At 38.1% G+C, this 14,242-nt stretch overlaps 1 protein-coding gene across 3 annotated transcripts in view; it reads right to left on the minus strand.

Moving 5' to 3' along the window:
- The window catches only part of LOC115209697 (replication factor C subunit 1), a 53,417-nt gene extending 41,448 nt beyond the window's left edge, over positions 1–11,969 (minus strand). For 2 of the 3 annotated variants that reach the window (XM_036501079.1, XM_029778185.2), the window contains exons 1-2: positions 11,850–11,951; positions 1,415–2,200 (exon numbers count right to left, since the gene is read on the minus strand). In XM_036501079.1, the coding sequence (XP_036356972.1) occupies positions 1,415–2,200; positions 11,850–11,852 (789 nt within the window). In that variant the 5' untranslated portion in view covers positions 11,853–11,951. Of the gene's footprint in view, positions 1–1,414; positions 2,201–11,849 lie in introns of all 3 variants that reach the window. The other variant, XM_036501078.1, reaches the window with a different exon arrangement.
- Between the last annotated feature and the right edge of the window lie 2,273 nt (positions 11,970–14,242).

Here is a 14,242-nt window from a genome sequence, read left to right on the forward strand (position 1 = left end):
TCTGCATGTTGTAAAAGATAATTAAAAGAAGTTGAGATAGCTAAAAGAGGTTGAGATGGGATTTGCACTCACCAGCAACAACTACCCAAACAGATCCACGGGTTGAAGGGTTGTCACCTGAGTGGAGCAAAGGTGTCATTTGCCAGGGGTAGGGAATCACTAACAAATGATGGCTACAGTAACACAGTTACAGTGTATGCCCCCATGCTACTGCTACTACTAATACTACTATTTTTCCAAATCCAGCTGCATTTCACATTTTTGGTCTTCCAAAGTTATCTTGGTGTGTAAGTTGACCAACCTTTTTTTTTGGGCTGCAAATTTTGGTTTGAAAAATTCAACTTGTATGCCAGAAAATTTGGTGTAGAGAACCAGGTTAGGCAAAAATCTTTAAATGCAGTTTTTCATACAAAAGAATCCACAGGTGTTTGAAAGACACAAAGATGAAGAAATAGTTTTTAGGTTGAATTGCCAGACCAATTCAAAGACATTGCAAAGATGTTGGAGTGAGAGAGTCTTGCAAACTTTCTCATATATGAAACTGGCAGCGCAACACAGATCAAAGGGTTAACATGTTGGCTAGTCACATACATGCTGATAGCTTTTTACAAATGTATGCCTTGATGTGCCTTTGTTGTTGCAAGGATTCTGGATGACATTTTGAGTTTTTTATAAAACTGATATTCTTGTGAAAAATGTATGACATTTTTGCAGTTTTGGCCGCTTTATTTCTCTTCAAATAACTTACATGCCTTCAGCTTAGGCACATATATTACACACACACAAACACACTTTGCTTAAGCATAGCAAGACTAATAACCTAGTGCAGAACTCAATATACATATGCTTCAGAATAAAGCATTAGTTGAGTACAGAGTGGTCATAAGAAAATGAGATGACAAAGGAATAAACAGTTATCTTATGAACTTCATGCTTTTTTCCTATAGGTATGCATAAATGTAATTCTTTTCCTAAATAAATTGTATTTCATATTCAAGGCTCTGATAAAGCAATACAGCATTACTCAAGAACTCAACTTGAGTCCACTACACCTTATAGCTGAAACAGCTGTAAGCTAATGAAGTTCATATGATAATTGTTTATTCCTTTGTTATCTTATTTCGTTATATATGTACATATATAAAGATATATGCTAAAGCTAAAATATATGAATTTTTAAAAATACAAGGGCATATGTATAAAATTTCTTTCAAAAGAGGAAATAGAGGAGAAATAAATTGAAAGGGAAAAAAAGGGATATAAATAACTTTAGAAAACTGAGGTAGTTTATTAAGAGTATATCTTTAAAAGAAAGAACTAGATTAAAAGTGAAAATAATGGATTAGCAAGTAATGTGAAAATGAAAAAAAGGTTTTTTTCATTTAGAGTTAATGAGTATGTGAAATATTTTTACCTTAATATTTTTCTTCTTATCTTTCTTCTTGGAGGTTTTCTTTAAAGGTGAAGAATCACTGTCAACATCGCTATCAACATACATTACCATTTCCTCTTTACCAATTCTTGCTGATTTCTCCTTTGATGCCACCCTTGACTTTTCTTTGCCAGCTTCCTCCTGACTTTTATTCAACTTCTCTTTCTTTTTTTCCATAGTTTTCTCCTTATCATTCTTGCTAACAGACTTTTTGTCCTTGTCTTTTTTGCTAATAGATTTTTTGTCATGTTCTCTGGAGTTGTCCATCTGCTTTGGAGAGGTCTTCATTTTCTTAACATCAAAATCGTCATCGCTATCACTGAAATACCTCCGTTTTTTCCCAGACACTTTGCCAATATCTTCTGACTGCTTTTTCTCAGTCTTTTTCTTGCTGGTTTCTTTCTTATTATCCACATTTTTTTCTTGATGTGAAGATTTGTTTGTGCTATTTTCATCAGCTCTAGAACCTTTACCATTGTATTTTTCTTTCTTCTTCACCTGCTCTGGTGTAGTTGCAGCAAGTTTCTTTCCTCCCAATACATTTTCATTAACACGTTTTTCAACTGAGTGATTGCTGGCATTTAGCTTCTTTCCAGGTTTCTCTCGCTTATCAATGTTGTTGTTCTCCTCTAAGATAATAAGATCCTTTGGAGATTTATTACTTTTCAAACCATCTGATTTAGTAGGAATTAACTCTTTGGGTTTATTTGGTGTAGAAGTTACCTTTTTAGCTGAACTTCCAATAGATCCAAAATAATTTCTGATATCCTAGAGAAAAACAGAAATTAAATAAAACTTTTCAGTTTATTTTATTCAAATACATAAAGAGAGTCATAATAAAATAGTGATTTCTTTTATCTATGCATACAGGTACAGGTGTGACTGTGCAGCAATAAGATTTTTTATCAATCACATGGTTCTGGGTTCAGTCCCACAGCATGGCACCGGTGGGACTGAACCCAGGCCAACCAAAGTCTTGTGAATGGATTTGGTAGATGGAAACTGTGTCTTTGTGTTAGTGTTTGTCCCTCACCATCACTTGACAACCATTGTTAGTTTGTTAACATTCCTGTAACTTAGTGGTTTGGCAAAAGAGACTGATAGAATAAGTACCAGGCTTAAAAGAAACAATACTCGGGGTAAGTTTGACTAAAAACCTTCAAAGTGGTGACCCAGCATGGCTGTAGTTCAATGACTGAAACAAGTAAATGATAAAAGCTTAAACTGTTTTCACATGGGAGGGATACAATTAGTAAATTGGTATCTCAATGTGAAGGCATGTGGCTAAGTGGTTAGGGTATTCAGCTCAAGATTGTAAGGTCGTAAGTTTGACACTTGGCAGTGTGTTGTATCCTTGACCAGAGCAATACTTGTGTTTCTGTGGAGTACTCAGCTACTGGCACATTAATTTCACAAGCAGGCTGTTCTGTTGATCAGATCAACTGGAATCCTCATTATCATAACCAACAGAGTGCTAGTATCTCAAAGTATTGTTTGCACTTATTTTTATCAAACTAGTGTCATCTGGTATAACTGATTCCAAAAGAATCCATACAAAACAGTGAAGCATCACACAGCCATATGTTCTGATTCAAATCCAATGATTATGATATTTTTTTGGCCTAAAATCTCCTAAGACTAGCTCCCATATCAACCTTACAGCTTCATCAAAGACACCACATACAGTTATTGATATGGGTATATTAATATAATAGCCTCTTCCTTTACTGACATCATCCTACTCTTTTCAAAACTACAACTCGATTTCTATCTTTTACTATGTTCTTTGTTTGAGTATCCCCACGTATCCACCCTGTGCATTAAAACCTGTTTTTTTTACTAGTTTGCAGTCATGATGGAGCACTGCTTTCAAAGGTTTAGCTCAGGCATGGGCAACCTTACCCAAGAAGCAGGCCACATGAGATATGATTCACCATCAGACAGGCCACACTACTAAAATAATTCAAGGTAATTTTTTTATTAGTTATGCAAGTCAAGAAGTTTCATGAGTCACAATTTAGCCATGACTGGTTTAGTCACTCAGATGGACCACAGTATATATTTCTATCTGGTACTCATTTTATTAATCTTTAATTTTCAAAGGACTAAGCTATGAGATGGCTGCCATCACTATCATTTATTGTCTATTTTCTGTGTTGGCATGGGTAGAATGATTTGGTAGATACTAGCAAGTCAGAAAATTGCATCAAGCTCTGCTGTCTGTTATGGCATGGTTTTCTAAGGCTGGATACCCTTCCTAACACCAACCACTTTAGAATGTACTGGGTGCTTTTCATGTGGTACCAGCGGCAGTGAGGTCATCAAGTAACTTGCAGGACAAGACTACTGAGGAGGATGAGTAAAGATGTCCTACATAAATGCTGGCACAGACAGACACACACATATATGTATACATCATCATTGTCATTTAATGTCCATTTTCCATGCTGACATGGGTTGGACGGTTTGACTGAGGTCTAGAGAACCAGATGGCAGCACCAGGCTCCAATCTGATCTGGCAATGTTTCTACAGTTGGATGCCCTTCCTAACGTCAACCACTCCAAGAGTGTAGTGGATGCTTTTTATGTGCCACCAACACAGGAGCCAGTCAGGTGGGCTTGGCATTGATCACGTTCAGATGATGCATTTGGGGCACTGGCCACAGCTATGAATTTGGTTTTATACATATATATATGCACATACACAAATAAACTATGGTTTAGTTTGCGTATATACTGTTGTGAAATATTTTGATTTTTAATGTATTAATCGAATTATATTTCATATATAATTAATGACAATATGTATTTTGAATCCACTCTTCAATTTAAGGTTTTTCCTCAATTTTTTTTATAATAGGATGAATTTATATTGAATTCATTGACTTTGTTTATCGCATGTTGGTTTGCTTGCTCGTCACCGCTCAACTCATGGACGCAAGCAAATATTTCTTTACCGAATCATTACTGGCGACGAAAAATGGTGCCTATACATCAATATGAAGCAGTGTAAGGAATGACTTAGCCTCGGTAAACAAGTGACACCACGCATGAAACAAAATCTTCATCCACGTAAAATGATGTGCATATGGTGGGACTGGGAAGGGATTATCCATTACGAATTGCTTTAACGGAACAAAACAGTCAACGCGGAACTCTATGTTCAACAGATGGAATGACTCAACACGGCTATTCAAGAGAAAAGACCTAATCGGCAGCATGGAGTTCTTCTGCTGCACGACAATGCCCACTCTCATATCGCCAATATGACTAAAGAAGCCTCCAAACATATGGCTGGGAAGTGCTGCCACACCCGCTGTACTCTCCTGATTTGACACCAACGGATTTCCACCTCTTTCAAATGCTATGTGTGGAGTTTCATTCAATACAGATGCAGAAGTGAGAGCTTGGTTTGATCAATTTTTCGAGTCGAAATCAGGTGATTTTTACCAATGGGGTATTGAAAATCTTGTTGAATGTTGGAAAAAAGTTGCAAACAACAACGGTGAATACATTATTGATTAATTAGTTGTTATTTTTTATTAAACCTTTTAAAAAATTTTAATTTAAAAAAAACAGCAAGAACTTAGTTGCCAACCTAATATTTGTCCACTTAACTAAATGAATGCTATGAAACTGAATTTCAATTGAAGCAATTTTTTTCTTCATTTAAATGCATTGCTTCTAAGACACGTAAAATTGGCTCTTTGAAATGCTGCAAAATATTCTTTACTGAAAAACATTTGATATTCCTCAGTATATTAATGTTTCCTGGCAAACATTGAGCTCTTTATAAAGGTAGAGTAAAAATTGTTGTGCTCTTTTTGCAAATATTATTTTCTTCGGTGGCTGTTATAGTCTTCTTGATAATCATTTCTGCTATCTTTCTCTCGAACCTGTAGCCTAAATTTGGTTTAGAATCCAGAAATTTTTCAATAGAAGCATCCAGATCAAGAGGATCAATTTTACGTGTTGGCAACACTATCATATTAGCAACAGATTTGATCAAATTTGAAAGATCTTCAAGTAATTTTGTTTTGTCGACTGTTTGATTCAAACAGTTTATTCACTTCCTGAACATGTTTTAAAATTGGATGCAAAAATAAAAGGTAAAATCCATTCCTAGAATCACAAAATATTCCATGTAACGTTTGTGCTGTAAAGCATTTTTCTTTTTAGTTGTAGTTTGGAAGTGAGTTTGCAATTCAAACCATTGGCTTTAAATTCTATTTACCGGTGGTTCTATTGACAACCACCTAGTTGTAAAAGAATTCATGATCTTCAAAGGATCTTTATCATTGATAGCAAGGTAAAGTTGTTTGTAGGCACTTTGTCTTGTTGAAGAATGAGAGGACCATTTACAGGTTTCGGATACTAAAAATTCTAAATATATGGGCAAGCATTCAGCAGAAGTGTGGGATACTGCCAACTGTAAAGAATGACATACACATCTAAATAGAAGTAATGATGGAACTTCTTTTAATTTCTGGAAAACACCATTGTTGACTCCTATCATTACTCTAGCATAGTCGGCTCCTATAGCCAATAAATTTTTTATATCTAATTTCTTTTCCACTAATTCGATTTTTAAGGCATCTACAATACCATCTGCATCACATATTTTTAAAGATACCATACTGAGATATGTTTAAATCACATTTTTGTGAGTGTCACTATAATATATGATAACAATTCCTAACAACTTGTTTATCGATATATCATTGGATTCATCTAATAACAGGCTAAATTTTTTATCTACTATATCAGAAATAAAATCGGTCCAAAAAAGGTTCATTCATGAGATGTGACTGCAAAGAAGAGCACATATTCACTCTCTGCGCATGATTAGACTGGGAAAGTTTGTGAGGAACCTATTGACCCAATTTGCCGACTTTCCCGATGGCATTCAGGTGTCAGTGAATGGTTGAAAATAATCAAATTCAAGGTTCTCTGCTAGTTCCTCAACAATTATGGTGGGATTTTGTTCCACCAAGATTTGCAAGACATCCTCATTGAGCTTTACAGATCTTCTAGGACGAGGCTCATCTTCTAGGCTGTAGTTTCCAGCTCGGAATTTCAGGAATCACCGTTGACACTGGCTTACACTTACTGTCTGATCCCCATCTACTGCATTAATATTCCTTGCACTTTCCGTTGCATTGTTGCCTTTATTGAACTCATAAAGTAAAATATGCTGAATATACCCTGTTGTCATTTCCATTATAGCTTTGAAAAAATAACTGCTAAAATCAAACTGCACTGTTCAAAACTAGCACTAAGAATAAGGACAGGGTAAAATTACTACTTGCAAGTTGATGCAGGTAGTTTATCCCATCCCCCTCCGACTTTTAGGTCATGCAATTGAAAAAACCGCATTATTTATGGGATGACCCAATATATAATGGGCTTCTGCACAGTTCATATCCTCCAAATTCCACTCACAATGTATTAGTAAACCCCAAACCCAGAACTATGTAGTCGCAAAGTACACTTAATATAGTCATAACACTTTGGTTTACTTTGTAAATGAAAAGAGAATATCAACAAAAGTTCTCAAAATTAATCCCTATTTGTTCCCCCCCAAATTCCTGTCCTTGGTATATTTGTAGAGAATTTTATTAAAAAGTATTCATTTTCTTGAAAGTTAGAACGAATTGAAGTGGACTCCGGTAAATTTTCCGAAATGATGCTTCCCAACTAAAGCAGAGATCGACCATCAGCACAGAAGTTGCAGAAATTAGACGAATGATTTCTGCTTTGAGTCGTGAAGTAGCAGGACTCAGAACCAGTGTCTGTCCGAAAACTCGCAGCGAAGGGTCATATCAGAGTGCCCTGCTCAGCAACTTACCTGTAGCTCGTACAGAACCTCAACGCATCGAGGGAGTCGCTGAACCATCGGAGTGCCGGAAGATGTGGTAGATCTGCAGGCATTCATTGGAAATACAGCTAGGGATCTCAGCTGTCTCCCTTCAAAGAGTGCTTCCCGCCTTGGCCGACCGGGATCCAAACCCAGGCTGATCAGGCTGTTGTTTACGGGCTATACTGAGGCGCGGACATTCCATCTGGCTGCTGACAGAGCTCAGCGTGACAACATTATCAATTTTAGAACACGTCCTGGCCTACCACCCGATGTACGCCCAAAGCTCAGATCTGTAGCTTCCCTAAATCGCAACTCTGTGCCACGGGAGAGTTTTAGCCTCCGCGATGATGGGCAGATCTAGAAATTTATCAAGTCTGGTGAGTCGTGGATAAGGGATGCCAGTTGGACTGAGCAGACTACACCCACAACAACAACTGGCAATACAAAAATCTTGGGAAACTAACCAAGAACAATCAGCCATCCCCTGTATATCATCATCTGAAATCCAGATATAAACTGCTGTCCTTGAATGCCCGTAGTTTATGCAAACAGGGTGCATCTTTTTGTCTCCTACATCAAAAGTATCAACCCAGATTTCATCACAGTCACAGAAACATGGGCACACTCTGCACTCTGTGATGGAGTTTTCAGCATAGCCGGCTACAACCTGTTCCGCAAAGACCGCATTAATCGCTGTGGAGGGGGTGTAATGATTTATGTTCGATCAAATCTATTGGCAATCCCCTGTGATGATTTGAACCAATCTCAGCAGGAAGTATTTTTTTGCAATATGCACATGACCATGTCAACACTTCTGTTCGGAGTCGTTTACCGTCCTCCAAATTATCGCCAAGACGCACAGCTTTTTGATATCCTCAGAGCTGCTGCCATGAAAACAGCCACATATGTGTATATTGCGGGCGACTTCAATTTCCCTGAGATTGACTGGGAGGCCTTCCGTTGGCCGCAAAATGCAGACGATTTCCTTGAACTGGTGCTGAATTCAAATTGGTCCCAAGTTGTTACCTCTCCCACAAGGGGTAACAACACTTTGGATCTGCTACTAACCGCTTCTCCTGAAACAATCATTAGTGTCACTACCGAAGAACCTTTAGGTGACTCTGATCATTCCATGATCATGGCCGACTTGTCTCTGACAACCATCTTCAGACTGCCCGCTTTGACTGGAATAAAGCAAACTGGAGCTCTTATTGTACTGAGCTGCAACGCCCAAACTGGCGCGAATTTTATGCCTCTGGAGATGTGGACACTATACTCCAGAACATTCTGAATTCAATATGGGCAGCATGTGCAGCATCAGTACCACGCAAGCACAAAAAACCACCCAATAGTGCAATTTGGGAGACTGCAGCAGTCCGACTTGCCAGGAAAGAACGCCGTAATGCTGAACAGGAATACAAATTGCACAAATCAGAGAGCAACAGGAAAAAGCGCAATAGGTCAGCCAACCACCTCAAGCAGGTGACAAAAAAGGCAGTGCTTGAATTTGAACAACACATTGCAGCTAACCCTGACAGCAAAGTGTTCTGGAAGTATGTGCACTCAAAGCAGAGACCCCACTCTCCAGTTGGTCCCCTTCGCAATCCCCACACAGGACAGATTACTGGCAATCCTGAAGAATGTGCAGAAATTATTGCTGGATGCTATGCCGGCATCTTTACTGTCGAAGACCAAAATGTTCCATCTTCATCACCACTGACATCGGACTCTATATCTACTATGCAATTTACACCAGCAATGCTGCAACGCCACCTTAAAAATAAACGCAATTATGCCTCTCCTGGTCTCGATGGTGTTACATACCTACTTCTCAAACGCAGTGGGTACTTTTGTCTTGACAATGGTGTTACTACAGAACAGTGGAAAACTGCCAGTGTCATCCCTCTGTTCAAAAAAGGCGACCGCACATCGCCTGTCAACTATCGCCCCGTCAGTCTTACTAGCTGCATCGCCAAACTGATGGAATCCTGTATCAGAGAAACCCTCTGGAACTTCTGGAAGTCTCACAGCCTCATCCAGCCGTCACAATTCGGATTTATTCCTAACTCCAGCTGCTGTAATCAACTCATCGAGTTTCTTGAGGACGTTACCCAAATCACTGATCGCGGATCCTGGGTGGATGTTGTTTACCTGGACTTTGCTAAGGCTTTTAACTCTGTGCCACACAAAAGACTTATGGTGAAGCTTTCTGCGTTGGGTGTAAGAGACGAACTCTATAACTGGTTGAAGTCCTTTATTTTCAACTGAAAAGAGGTTGTCACAGTTCTAGGACAGCACTCTTCGCCCTATGAGATGACATCTGGTGTACCACAGGGATCTGTTCTTGGCCCCCTTTTATTTGTTGCATATGTTAATGACATAGATGCCAACTTAAAGAATGCCACAGTGCTGAAATATGCAGATGACATCAAGCTGTACCTCGAAATAAAGAGGTCAAATCCTGTACACTATAGATCTCTATTGCAAGCAGACCTGGACACAATGCAGCATGGATCATGGACTGGCAACTCAAGCTGGCTGTGGACAAATGTACCACCATGCATTTTGGGAGGAGAAACCCAGCGTCCACCTACTCCCTCCACAACACTAGTCTCAAAAGGTCTTCATGTGAACGTGACCTGGGTGTTATTGTCGACAGTGATTTGCGTTGGACAAAACACATCGCTAAAATTGTCAAGAAGGCTGAGGGTATCTTGGCATCACTCACCAAATCCTTTGTGAGCCGCTCTCCGGCTATCTATCTGCAGCTTTATATAGCTGTGGTAAGACCTCACCTGGAATTTGCATCACCGGTCTGGAACCCCTATCTTGCCCAGGATATCAATCGTCTGGAAGCTGTTCAGCGAAGTGCAACCAAAAGAATACCCTCCATCAGGCATTTGCCATATCCTGAACGCCTTACTTCCCTGGGCATTGAAACTCCGACATCTGGCAGCTGACTTGGCAGACACCCATAAAATTATCAACCATCGTACAAACAATAACTCTGAGCACCTTTTCAAACTCCACCCATCTAACACCCGTGGACATATTTACAAAGTCAGAAAACAGCACAACTCCCATGACTTCAGGAAACATTTTTTCACGCTGAGAGTTGCTGAAGCATGGAACAAACTGCCGGCATCAGTTGTTAGTTGTCGGAGCACTGCATCCTTCAAAACTTCCATGCTTTCTGAGATTCGTCAACACTACACCTGATTTTCTCCCCTCCATACACACACAGGCATGTATCTGACTCATACATTGTTCGCTTTCCAGACATTTTTACATTACTGCATGTACTTTATATGCACTTTCTGACAAGTTGTGGTGCACCTGAGCACTGTATACAATAATTTCATTATTATTATTTTAAATTCCCCACCAACCCCACTCCTAAAACAGCCCCCCCCCAAGCTTTGTATATTCGGAATATACATGATATAACACATATTCGTAGTAAATTTCATCAAAAAATATCCATTGGGGGGGGGAAGTTATGATCGGTGAGAGGATCCGGAACACCCCCGAATTGTCTCCCCCCACCTGTTCGCCAACGCGCATTTTTTTTTATATTCGTTTACTACATGTTGTTTTACACATATTACAATTTTTTTTTTTCATTTTTATTTCTCGGGTCAAACGCTGGAGGTTAATCGAAATCTGTAGTTATGGTAACAAAAGTGAGCAATTTATGCTAACACATAAGGCAAACTAAAACCATATTCTACATCGCAGCAGCTTTACTGTAATGTTCTAATTTTCTCAGCAATAATTTTTCTCAGCATCGAACTCGAAATGTATATAATAATCATTTTTGAGAGCCGGTTCGCATGAAATGGTGAAGCGTCAACATCCTAGCTCGTAATAAACATAATGCCATAACTGACATAAGGTTCCAATTCGTAGCTAATTAGTCAAACAAATGAATTTGGAATTTCTGAATTTGCTAATGAGAAAATGTATGGAATGAAATATGTTTGTCAGCAGGCAAAAATACATGTTTGATGTTGTTTAAGTTAGTCTGTCCAACGAACCGAGCGCCTAATCCGAAACTACGCAACTTTTTTTTTTCTTTCATGAAGAGTGTATTATTTTGATTAAAAAATCAAATTAAGAAGAATCCGACTTAAAACATTTAATGAGCACGATATCAAAATTAATGTTTGTAAAGTGACTGTAATAACTTCAATAACTGTATATGATATATTTATTTATATTCTGGGACACCTTATTGAACGAGTGTTTCATCATAGACAACAGGAAGAAGACAAAAAAAAAAGATATTCTGTAGATATCTGCATTAAAAACACCAAACAAGTAGTTCAAATATTAAATTTCAGCTTGAAATATTGTAAACAAAATACTGGTTACGATATTCCACTGTATTTTTTGATAACGATTATTGGGTGCTAGCCTGGAACTACATAGTTTCAATTACATTTCAGTTATGTAGGAATTAATATTTAAAAGTAAATTCTTATCTATTGTAAATTTCGATTGTAATACATGAAAAGTATCATTAGAAAGATATAATAAAAAAAGCAATATACGCACCATTGTAAATTCTAATAAATTTTGTTACACGAGCAACATTTTGTTATTGATAATCACGTTGCCGAGGGAAATCCGATTTCGCGCCAAATATGCTCTGTTGATCTAAAAAGTTAAAATTATTTAATTCTTAATTATGAGATGTATTTTGTTATTGACTAGGCATTTAAAAAAATTACAAAATACTAATATAATTTTTAAAAGTGAATATTAAATTATTCAATTAAAAAAATTTCGATCCGTTTGTAAGTAAAGGGAGATGAATGCAATCGAAAGTTATCTCGTTACTTCCCTTACACCATCGTGTCTTCCTTAGTTCCATCCAAGTCTTTAAACATTAATTTCGTCTATCCAGGAATTTACCGCCCCGTTTTTAAGCATATTTTAATGGAATTATTTACTTCATTATATCGTCCTTTATGTTATATAATATCATTTAAATCTGTTTTCTTTAACAAGACATTTCTTGTTCCATACCAAGGATCTTTTCACTTTGACCGGCAGATTTTTACAAAGAAATTATTTTAAAAATCTGCCGGTCAAAGCGAAAAGATCCCATACCAATTCCTCTAAATAACTACATTTTTTTTTTTTAATAATAATTTCTAAGTAACCGCTCACCAATTAAATCATCTGTTTCATTCATATGACGAATCTTAAATTTTGTATATCATATCCTTTCGATATAGTGACCGAAAAATTACATTTTACTCAACTTGCTACAGTTCAAACTTTTGGAGGAGCTGAGCTGCTTGTTGCCTGCCGCTAACCCCGAAATTCTTGACTTCTTTGGCGTCTCGTTTGACAAATGGGACAGCTCGTGAATGGTTCGTGGCTGTTCCAGCGTCTCAGCCTTGCACTCGTTTGCGTTTAATGTTTTCTTAATATTATAGATTGATTCTGTCGATAAAGTGATTAACAGGAGTACTATTGAAAGGCCCAATTAAGCAACATAAATTATTACGGGGGGTTGTGTTCCAGCGTCGCTTAATAGGCAAAATTCTGAGAACTGTTCATAGTATGATGTCGTCATCATCATCATCCTCATCATTTCTTTATTAGGCATAAAACCCTAAACACAGACAGGGACACCACAAGGACAGACAAGGCCACAGTGGGGACAAAAAACATAAAATGAATGTAAATGATATGAAATTATATAAAAATGAAAATAGTCGCATTGGCCCCACTCCCATGCAATACCATTTGAACCGTTATATACATTATCCACAATTGTTCTTTGTTTTTGTTTTTTTTCCACCATTATTTTTCCTCAAGATAACAAAACATTTTACTTTTCCTCTTTGCCTACAATTTAACATACTTATTTTTCTTTTTAATAATACTTCATCAGTGGCGTAGGAGTGGCTGTGTAGCAAGTAGCTTGCTTACGAACCACATGGTTCCAGGTTCAGTCCCACTGCGGGGCTCCTTGGGCAAGTGTTTTCTATAGCCTCAGGCCGACCAAAGCCTCGTGAGTGGATTTGGTAGACAGAAACTGAAAGAAGCCCGTCGTATATATGTGTATGTTTGTGTGTCTGTGTTTGTCCCCCCCCCCCCCAGCATCGCTTGATAACCGATGCTGGCTGGTTTACGTCCCCATAACTTAGAGACCGATTGATTAAGTACTAGGCTTACAAAGAATAAGTCCTGGGGATGATTTGCTCGACCAAAGGCTGTGCCCCAGCATGGCCATAGTCAAATAACTGAAACAAGTAAAAGAGTAAAGTGGTTCAATGTCTCTTAGTTCCACTACTGGTGGCAACTCTTTGAATTTCACCCTCACTCCTGGTGGGTCAACATTATCTCCTTCAGTCTTGTAGTTATCCTTTTCAATCACTATTGCCTTCATATCCTCTGCATATATGTATGATGGCACCTTCACTCTTACTATTGATTGAAACTTAAATTATCTTCTTTTCTGTTTCTATATTTTTTGGGTATGTCACATAATACCAAACTCCATTTCCTCCTCATGTTTTCTTTTCTTTATCTTGGACTCTTTGTTCTCTCTTTTCTTCCTCCACTCTAAATAGTCTCTCCATCTCACCATCGTACAGTTGGATTTCCAAATCTTTCTCCACTGGAACAACTGGTATCTTTACTGGTAACTCCACTTCCTTTTAACTTTCTTTTTCTTTCACCCTTTTATCTTCCTTCCTACTGACCTCCTTCACAGTTTCTTTTCTCACCTCTTCTCTCTTCTTTTCTGCTTCTCTAGCAGAGAACCCATTTCTCCGCTCCTCCTTTTTTTTTAACCATAGTGAATTCATCCTCTGTTTCTTCTTCTGTTGCCTCGACCTGTACTACCTGGTCCATACTCTCCTGTCTCTCTACCTGCTGCTTTCTCTGGGTACACCATACCTTCATGTGGCCCTTTTCTCCACATGTGAAGC

Source organism: Octopus sinensis, linkage group LG3 (genome assembly GCF_006345805.1).
Source record: "Octopus sinensis linkage group LG3, ASM634580v1, whole genome shotgun sequence".
NCBI classification, from domain to species: domain Eukaryota; kingdom Metazoa; phylum Mollusca; class Cephalopoda; order Octopoda; family Octopodidae; genus Octopus; species Octopus sinensis.